The sequence below is a fragment of the Amia ocellicauda genome, chromosome 18, assembly GCF_036373705.1.
Source record: "Amia ocellicauda isolate fAmiCal2 chromosome 18, fAmiCal2.hap1, whole genome shotgun sequence".
Lineage (NCBI taxonomy): Eukaryota > Metazoa > Chordata > Actinopteri > Amiiformes > Amiidae > Amia > Amia ocellicauda.
Window position 1 is genome coordinate 14800208 of NC_089867.1, and position 9793 is coordinate 14810000.

A 9793-nucleotide genomic window follows, 5' to 3' on the forward strand; every position below is an offset into this window, starting at 1 on the left:
GCTGCGGTCGCAACGCTGGGCACAGAGGGCTGGGTTGAGTGTCCACACATCCCTCACTCTAGTGTGCCTGTTCAGGACGGATGGAGAGAAGAAAGCCAAGGCCCTAGCAGACTGTCACCCATAACGTATCTTTAATCATCTTTATTTAATAGAGCACCTGTTTGCAAAAGTACAGCCCGAGAGCGCTGTGCAGGCTCAGTCTACACAAAGGACAAATCAGTTTGTGCATGAAGTGTAGCAGATAAGTAAACCGTTAGGCATAGAAGATCTGGTCATGTGAAGAAATGGTACTGGGGACCAGCCTTCAGAGCAAGGGCTCAACACCTGCTTTTTCGTTTGGCCCTCTAAACAAATACAATGAACAAGGACAAGTTTTCTTCCAAATTTATATATATTTTTTTTATTTAACATGAGATAAAAAATATTACAAAAGATACCTTAACATTGAGACAAAATTAACAAAAAATATATATATAACAAAGTAACGAACAACAGCAGGGATGTGGGGAAAGCGAAGGTGTGCAGAGTCACAGTCGGCTCTACACCCCCCCACTGACTGCAGCGAGGAGAGGGGAGGCGAGGGAAGTGCCTGCAGTAAAGGTGCAGACTGATTGTGTTGCATGCAAGGAGACTAAGGCACAGGGCAGTGCCCAGCAGGCCAGAGCTCTGTAAACGGGCCGAGCAGCCGGCCCAGTGCCAGCCGGGACGCACCGCTCTCTGGATGGGCGATTGGCATGTCGCGTCACACATGGTTCTGTTCCTTTCAATCCAGCCAGTAACCCCCGATAAAATGAATCAGTTATACTCTGGGGGTTTTGTCTTTTTAAATTGTGTGACCTAAGGTTTTGGGTAAATGTCATGGTCAATGTTTGTTTGTATTAGTAAAGTTCTAGTGTTTTCTTATATATATATATTCAGTTAATTAAATTACAGACTAATCTTTAAATTCAATGTAAGTATGGAAATGTAACTAATCTGATTTTTATAACAGACTATAGTCAATAGTCATTTTTCTGTACCTGTGAATGATTTCAATCTGTGCTTTACTGAGGGACTCTTTTGATGCAGATCATTTAAATACTGCTGGATTAATAGGAACAGATTTTAATGGAAGGGCCAAGGCCACCCTGCTGAAGAGCGACCAGAGATGCCCCAGACTGGCCAATCAGGAGGGTGGCAGCCCCACTATGACCAATCACAGCAGTTTAAGTTATCCAGCTCAAAAACATTTATGTACATACAATTATACATATCTCTATATTATTTTTAAATCCCTTTTTCTCATCCTCTTTCTTTGGTACACCATGTGATGGCAGCCATGAGAAATACTGAAATAAACAAAACCAACATTGTATTATTCTTTCTCTTAATATTCACAAATAGAAAAAGTAAAAACGTGTCTGTACAGCTGTAGTATTTCCCATCCGACAGCACTGCTCTAGCGCAGTTATTGGCAGACAAGCTTCAGGTTCATAAGTATGTAGAAAAAAACCATACAAAAACTATAATAAAAATAACTGGTTTGTAAAGCGACAGAGCACAGCCTCGGGCCTGACTGTGGGGACTGCAGAGTGCCCTCGTATTATTAGATGGGAAAAACTTCCCCCGGATTCCAGGTGAAATTGCAGATGCGAGAGGGAGCAGCAGGGCGGGGCTGGAGGTCTGGTGACGGTAAGTGATGTCAATGGGGTTCCCAGCTGGAGCCAAACTGAGAGACACTGTGGCAGAATCCCTCCCTCTCCCTCTCCCCGCTGCATGTCCGTCCGTCAGTGAGTGGGATTGTCCATCCGTGTGTCCCCCGCGCTCACACCACAGAGCTGGCCTGTGCGGGGCGGCTGAGGGCGGCGGCCACGTCCCCCCGGTCGATGCGGCCCAGCGCGGAGCACAGCGCCGCCACCGTGGAGCCCTCCTGTCCCGCCCAGTCGGACAGCATGGTGTGAGCCGGGTCCTCGCCACGCCCGATGGTGTCCACACGCTCCTGCTCGTAGCCCAGCTGGGCTGCCAGGTTTCGCCAGGCCTTGTCCCCCGCCTCCTGCAGCAGCCGCTCCACCTCCTCCTGCCTCTGGGGGGCGACGTTCAGGTACAGCCGGCTGTCGCGCTTGCTCTCCCGCTTGGCACCTGGAAGGAGGGAGGTGAGGGAGTGAGTGACACTGGTCATATATATATATATATATATATTCCAGTGGCACCTCCAAACACAAAGCGATATATAAAACCTTCTTCAAATCAGGCCCCTCCATACAACACAAGACTCGGCTGCTGTGTTGGAGCCTGCTCTGCTTTGTGCTCAGTGCTGTGTTGCATGCTTCCGTATGGGGCTCACCCTTGCCTGGCTGGTTGTCCTGCAGGCTGTGAGTGTCCAGGAACACCCCGCTGTCACTGTGCAGCTTCTCCCCCTCGGGGGCGCCGGCGAGCTCCCCGCCCCGCGCCTTCGCCAGGGCCCGCTTCTGCTTGCAAGACGACCAGCTGAGGGGACACAGGGGAAGAGAGGGTCCGTTAAATTAACTGATTAATAGATTGTGGTGTGCATGAGGTCAGAGGTAACATGCTTGGCTGTGATTTCCGCAGCGGCGCACACTAACCACTTGTAGGCGACGTAGAGCAGCAGTCCCAGCACCACGGCGGCCAACACGGAGACGTACACTGGGATGATGTTGTTTCCGCCTTCCTCCTGGGGGGTGAACTTGGGGGTGCTGGGGACAGAGCTGTTCTCCCCGTCCTCCTCCGCCTCCACGTCCTCCTCAGCCCCCCCACCCCGGGGATTCTGTCGGCGAGGAGACTCTCGACCACCCTCCAGGTCTGGCCTATTCAGGATCTGCAGGTGCTTATCTGGAGAGAGAGAGAGAGAGAGAGAGAGAATGCATAAGGAATCTTTTCTGAATGTTGTGTTGGAATAGTAAGACAGTGCCGCCAATCCATAACAATAACAGTGAAGGTGACAGAATCCATAAAACAGGGTTTGCAATAAATAACGCTAACGGACGCTGCTGCAGGCTGGGGAGTGACTGACACTGCAGAAGCCTGCTTTGTGCAGAGAGCTGCTGGTCTGGGTCCCAGCTGCCCTGCCCTTATTAGGAAGAGGCTGAGCCACGGCTAATATGCCGATGGGGGGGGGGGCGGGCAGCTCGCCCATTAAACACTCAAACTGCACTTCACAGCCCCTTAGCCGATACACAGACACCCTGTGCTGCCTGAGAGCTGCTCTGAGTGAGAGGAGGGATCGTATTTAACTCTGCCCGGGACTGTGTTAGTAAAACAGTAAAGATTAATAACAGAGCAGGACAGTGTTGCCTGTCAGCCCTCAGTAAACAGTCCCCCCAGCCCAGCACAGTGTGGACTGAGTTTCAGGTAGGCTTGGGAAATAATGCTTTGTATGGCGCTGTGCTTTCTTTATTCAAACTAGGCTCTATATTCTAGATCACCATACAAACACTTGTGCACAGACATATTCACACACACATGCACATAGTAGCAGGCCTGGAGTAAAAGTACAATTATAATAATAAGCGTTTTCCCACAACAGGAAGATTTAAAAGGCTGAAAGTTCAATCAGGTCGGGCTGCCAGTGAATTATCCCTGAAACACAAACCACTAAATTACAGGAATTGTAATTTTTTTCCCCCTGCTAAACTGTGGCTGGGGAGCCATTAAGCTGGCTAGGAGGCCCCATTGTCCCGACACTGATTGCACCCAGCCGGAGACAGGATATTTTGTGATCAAAGACTCCCAAGGAAAGCTGCTTTTACTTCCCAGGGGTCAGGGGTCAAGCGTTCGTGACCCTGTTGTGCCGGCTCGTGGGGGACACCTCTCCCATTTGTGGATTACCAGGCTGCCCTGGGAGGCAGGGGGTTTGTTGCCGAGAACACCGAGATCTGCTTTACTCTCCACCAAAATCTCTCAATTTCAGTCAGGATGGCAATTTAGCTCAAACCACTGTTGGAGGGGGGGAAGATACTGTCCGCTTTCCCTTCGACAAAGCATAAACCCTTCTGAGCCAGATTACCTGTTGGAGCCTGGGAGAGGAGTAACTCTGCTGGTAAAAAGACAGACCCTAGACCAGCGTCTCCAGTCTCAGGAACACAAACTCAAACTAATTCATATGGGGGGCAACATAACCATGTGCAGGACTGACGCACATATATAGCCCCAGACACTGCAGGGGGCACCGCGGGCCGCTCTTACCCATGCACAGGGTGTTGGAGTGTGGTAGGCAGCGCTGGATCTCCACCTTGCCCTCCTGGCAGGGGGTGCAGGGGCGGCACGGCTCCTTTCGGCTGCTCTCCTCGGAGTAGAACCCCGCTCCACAGGGCTTGCAGACGGTGTTGCCCAGGAGCCCGCATTCCCGTGCCACACCCTGCCCCCGCCTGCACGAGCTGCAGCGTGCGCACATCCCAGCCGAGCTGTTGAGCCCCGCCTGCAGGAAGAAGCCGTCGCCACAGTCGCACTGCCGGTCCTGTGTCGGGGAGCAAGGCCCGACCTCGGCGATGCCGGGCGGGCACAGGGAGCACAGCTGGCAGGGGCCATCCCCGAGCAGCGAGAAGGACACTCCTGCAACACACACAAGAGGAGGGGTCACTGGGGAGAAGCAGCAGCACAGTGGCGCACACCACCTGACTGCTCCGACACAGGAACGCTCTCTGCTTCATATCCCTTGTGGTTACTAACTTGTGAGCAAGTATCTCTGTAAGGTTGTGGACTAAAACGTACGATTTGGGAGGATGATTAAAGGTACCCACCAGCCTGGCAGGGTTGGCAATGGGTGTTCTGCTGGCCGCATGGCACGGTGACTCCTGACCCCGCCGGGCAAAGGTCACAGCACTCGCCAGCATCTGTCAGGCGCCCGCTGGCACAGGCATCTCCTACGGCAACCTGCCACACAAAACAGAGAGAACGTCAGGGGTGGGATGGGCACAGTATGTGGAGATATTTACCTTTCTCAGACACTAACACCTGCATTCCCAAAACTTGTTTTGGATTTAAACTGTACATTTGTTTAAACTGGATATTTTGCACTTTACTTTTGCGCTTTACTCGCTTATGTGAAGATTTAACAATAGGACAGCAGGATAAAGAATAAAACAGACAATTATTGATTGATTGATTAATTAAACAAATTGTTTTCTTGTGATGTCAACCAACAAAAGACAAGGAGAGAGAAGAGAATTTATATAGCAGCTGTTTGAAGTACTGTAAAGAGTGTTCATTTTGAAGGATTTCAGGAATTAATATGTATAGACAAAAAGGGACAAATATTGTCCTGGCAGATCCCACTGTAGTGTGAATGGCTGTGGGTGTGAATGGTGATGCCTCATCCCAGAGAGAGAGATTGAGAAAAAGAGAGGAAAGAGGGAGAAATGGGGGGTGCGCCCTGAGGTAGAGGTGTCAGTTAGTGAGGGCTGCCTGGCGTGTGTGCCAGTGTTTGGATGAGGGGGTGCTTTGATCTTCCCTGGGCCTGCAGGTGTGTCTGTGGAGGTCAGGGCTTTCTCCACCACTACCCCGCCCCCCCGCCTGCCTGCAGGCGCCTTCTCTAACACCTCTCCACCCAGCCCCCCACCCCCTGACAGTGGCATTTTAAATATGCACATATTTATAAAGAGCGCCCACTGCCTCTGGGCAGGGCTGATGAGAACAAACAGATGTCTTACAACCAACCCCCCTGCCCCCCCCACTAGCAAAAAAAAAAAGAAAGAGCCCTGTGAAGTCTGTGAAGTTGCAGGAGCGTGTGTGAACCCGCACAGCAGAAGCGCCCCCGCCCCCCTCCCCCAGATCCTGTCCTGCAGCCCCCTCGCCTCCCCAGTTAAACTGCTGCACCAGACACTCACAGCCAGGGCCCCATGAAAGCAGCAATTACTCGCAATTTATTCATCTGCAACTGGGAACCACCTTCTGCAAGACTGACGTGCTGATCCTGTTTTTAAACTTGGGATTACAGAGATCAAAATAATTCCCCGCATCTGTAAATGGGACAAACAAAATGCAGGAAGGAATGAATAAACAAATAAACAAGTAGATGAATGAATCGCAGTGGTATTGGACCCGGGTTGACATTTTGTGGCTCCAGAGTGACCAATGCGTCACAGGTAATCTCCTCAGTCTGACACAAGTGGAACCCGCAGAACTGACCCATTCTGGGATTTTCCTGTTCCCAGGGCCCGTCTGCAGCAGTACGGCCAACAACAAATGCAAACTGAAATCACTGATGAAGTGCAGAGCTACGCAGGGATGCCGAGAGGATGAACAACAGCTATCACAACCTAAAATAAGGGGATGAGGTCACCGAGTAAATGATACAACCAAGTAAAACTGCAAGTCGGCTGCTGCGGTGAGCACCACTGGCCATTTAAAGACAACAAAACAGGAACCTATGAAACCAGAAACACTGCCTTCTGAACCAATGCAAGAGTTCATTACCAGCATTTCGCCAAGTTCAGTCCCAGCTGGCAGCCTCCGTACCTCCCTCACTTTCAGCAACTCCCCCCCCCACTGCTGTGTTGCTCCCCGAGGCGGTCCGTCACCAGGCTGGTGAGTGAGCTCCCCTGTCCCTGCGCGGTGCTGTCGGGGCCTGCCGAGCGTACACCCCTTCCCCCCAGAAACAAAGGGGCCCTTCATCCCGAGGCCTGTGGCTGGCGGCTCCCCGAGGAGCCGGCTTGGCTGAGCGCAGGAAACAGGCACGCTGCCGTCACCACCGACACCAAGACCGCAGCGCTCACGGGCCCTGTACGCCACCCCCCCCACCCCTGACCCTGCAAACACAGGAATAGAAACCAGACTCCCCACGCACAGGCCAGCTTTTACAAGCCAGGGGCTGATTGTGTGAGTGGAGGCCAACACTGCAGAGTACACTGGTGCTGTGCAGAGAGACAGACACGGCTGATGTGCATAGCCTAGGTTTCACCCCTCTTCAGTGCTGAGGGGAAATTTGTAACACCAAGGACCTGCAGAAATGACACGCAAACAAGAGAGCTGGAGAGTTTCAGTGCTACACACACACAACCTTAATTAACTGAGCGCTGTCTGTCTGTGCATACTGGAACACACCTCGTTGAAGGATATTACAACAGCAGCTTGTAAGACCAGTACAGTACGACTACTACTGCAGTTATCGTGAAGCTGTATTTGAGTGCTGGGGGTTCAGAGGTTCAAATCATTAGTCTGGGTTAGATATCGCCGACAAAAACTCCCGCTCTGACCCCTGACCCCAGCACAGCGCCTGACTGGATGGCTCCCAGCACCTGTCCTCTCTCTTTAATCCCATTGGCTCCAGGAATTACAGCTGCCCATGTGCTCTTACTAAGAGTCTTAGGTTCCAGGAATGTCTTTACCCTTCAACTCTGAACCTCTCCAGGCAGGTGACACCGTGCTCTGCTCCATCTCTGCTCCATCTCTCTCTCTCTCAATCTCTCCTTTCCTAATCACAGCACCAGACCAGCCTCTCGATGTGTGCAGCCTAAACTCTCTGTCCAGCCAGCGGAGGTGGGGTGGAGTCTCTCCCATACTCCCCTCTCCATGTGTAAACACCCTGCCCTACCACTAAACAAGATGGATTGCAACTCCCAGGCCCAGATAGGGGGAGTGCTGGACGGCTACTATAAATACCTGGGGGGTTTGGGGGTGGGGATCTGACCGACTGCCTTATCGCTTCCTGAGAGCATTGTTCAGAGGGGCTGGAGCAGCATGGGAGTGCCGGGCCGAGCCAGACTGCTGACATTACCGACACACAGCCGCTAGCCAAATAAGGCCATATGCAGCGTGCCGGGAGCCAGTGAGGGGGCTGCTTTAACTGAAACCAGGTCTGTGCTGTGCTGACAGTCTGGAGAGCCGCACAGCGCAGCTACGGACACACTCCTCCTCACACAGGAACAGGCCCCTGTGGCGTACGCTCTCCTGTTTTGGGGGAAGTAAACCAATCAGCTGCAGGGTTAAAACACACTCTCTGCAGGGCAGGACAGAGGGACTGAACACATATAAATATATAACACACACACCTATACATCTACAATCAAAACTAATATAAGTGAAGGCTTAAAAATTAAAAGGAACTGATTTCCTGTTGTGCGCCAAGTGTGATCAACTTCAGTGAACATAGGCAGCCAGAGAGGGCAGCTAATGGTGCATTCCAACTGTACACCCCCGGGCCACCCCCTCCCCTGGAGAGCTGGGAAACAAAATGCTTCAGCATGTGTCTGGTGTGTCAGTTCCAGAGCTGACGGCCCTCGGTGGCTCCCTGCCCCCCCCAGCCCCCTCCAGCTGTGAGGGTGGCTCAAGGGCAGCTGCTCACTGCTGACTGAAATGTCATCTTGTAAGGAGATCAAAGGCAGAACACCAACAGAGAGCTCTAAAGATGAGTAAGACTGGGGGAGGTAAATCAGTAGGGAAGTGAGGGCGTCCAATTCAACAATTCTCAAACTGCGGGCCTCACTCCAGCAAAACAACACTCGAATCTGTAGTTTTGTTTATTTGTGTCCTAGGGGACAGGGTTTAAACTTAAGTGTTACTGTTCCAAACTTAGAGCTTTAAAAACAAATTTGTGAATATCATTTGATAAAGAAAATGTCTGATTCATTATAAGTATTAACCTCCCTCTGTGTGACACAGATTTTACTGATTCAGTTCAAGACTTTGACCCTCACCTACCGCTGTCTCGACCACACTGCACCAAGCTGCCTTCAGTCACTCGTCTCTCCATACATCCCCTCCAGACCACTGCGCTCCTCCAGTGCCAGAAGGCTAACTCTGCCTCCTCTCCACTCTCCTTCCTCCTTCTCATCCCTGAACCCTAAATGATGGAACGACCTTCCCACTGAAGTCAAAACAGCAGAGTCCCTGACCAACTTTCTGGTGATTACTCAAGACACATCTTTTCAGACAGTACTTGTAATTTAGCCATTTACTCTCCTGTAAGACAGCACTTCACAACATTTAATCATGCTTCTTGCGTTCCTAATACTTTTATTATGGATTTCCCCTATGCTCCCTTTCCTGTAGCCCTTGACTGTGACCTTACATCTTGACTGCACTTAGCTTTTACTTTCTAGGATGTAAGACCTAATTTATTGTATTTACTTGTGCAAATTAGAATTTGTACAATGTATTATGCTTTGAAACGCTTTGTATAATGTAAATTTGAATTTGTAATGTTTGATTCCTTTGTACTGAGCTGTATCCTTGCACTTTGTAGTGCGCTTATATTTTGTAAGTCGCCCTGAATAAGGGCGTCTGCCAATAAATAATAATAATAATAATAATAATAATAATAACAAAGTAGCAATATAAAAATCTGCCAAATTAAGAGGCAATTCAAGAGCTAAATAATAATAATAAATTGCGTTTAGCACTATAGCTTACTTATATTGCATATCATCCTAAACTGAACTGAAGACTAGAAGTGCGACCTACACAACAGGCAGGAATTCCTTATCAGAGACCACCTAAGAAACCATCTCTCTGTCTAATATATACCAACAATTACTGATAACGACTCAATGGAAGAATTAAACGCTCTTCATGGGTTGAGGAATAATAATAAAACGTCGGAGTATCACTTACATTTGACATGCATTACATTACAAGCTTCGTGGAAACATTAAAACCAAATATTACAATTGGCCATAAGAACAATAAATAAATCAAAAAAACACTGTTGTGCAAGTTTTGGCAAAATACTTCATATACATCAATATAAGTCAGTGAATTATAATCAATAAAGCGATTTTTTGCTTTAGTGGTTAAAGCAAAGAAACATTTTAAATGCGCAATTAAAACAGAAAAATGTAACGAGTTCCATTTCTAAACA

The 9793-nt window shown here is 49.8% G+C and overlaps 1 protein-coding gene across 1 annotated transcript in view; it reads right to left on the reverse strand.

The window, feature by feature from the left end:
* Positions 1-372: 372 nt before the first annotated feature.
* The window catches only part of nradd (neurotrophin receptor associated death domain), a 14166-nt gene continuing 4745 nt past the window's right edge, over positions 373-9793 (reverse strand). The window contains exons 2-6 of the mRNA XM_066690882.1: positions 4737-4869; positions 4183-4548; positions 2583-2829; positions 2324-2466; positions 373-2118 (exon numbers count right to left, since the gene is read on the reverse strand). Of these exons, the coding sequence (XP_066546979.1) occupies positions 1805-2118; positions 2324-2466; positions 2583-2829; positions 4183-4548; positions 4737-4869 (1203 nt within the window). The 3' untranslated portion in view covers positions 373-1804. The remainder of the gene's footprint in view (positions 2119-2323; positions 2467-2582; positions 2830-4182; positions 4549-4736; positions 4870-9793) is intronic.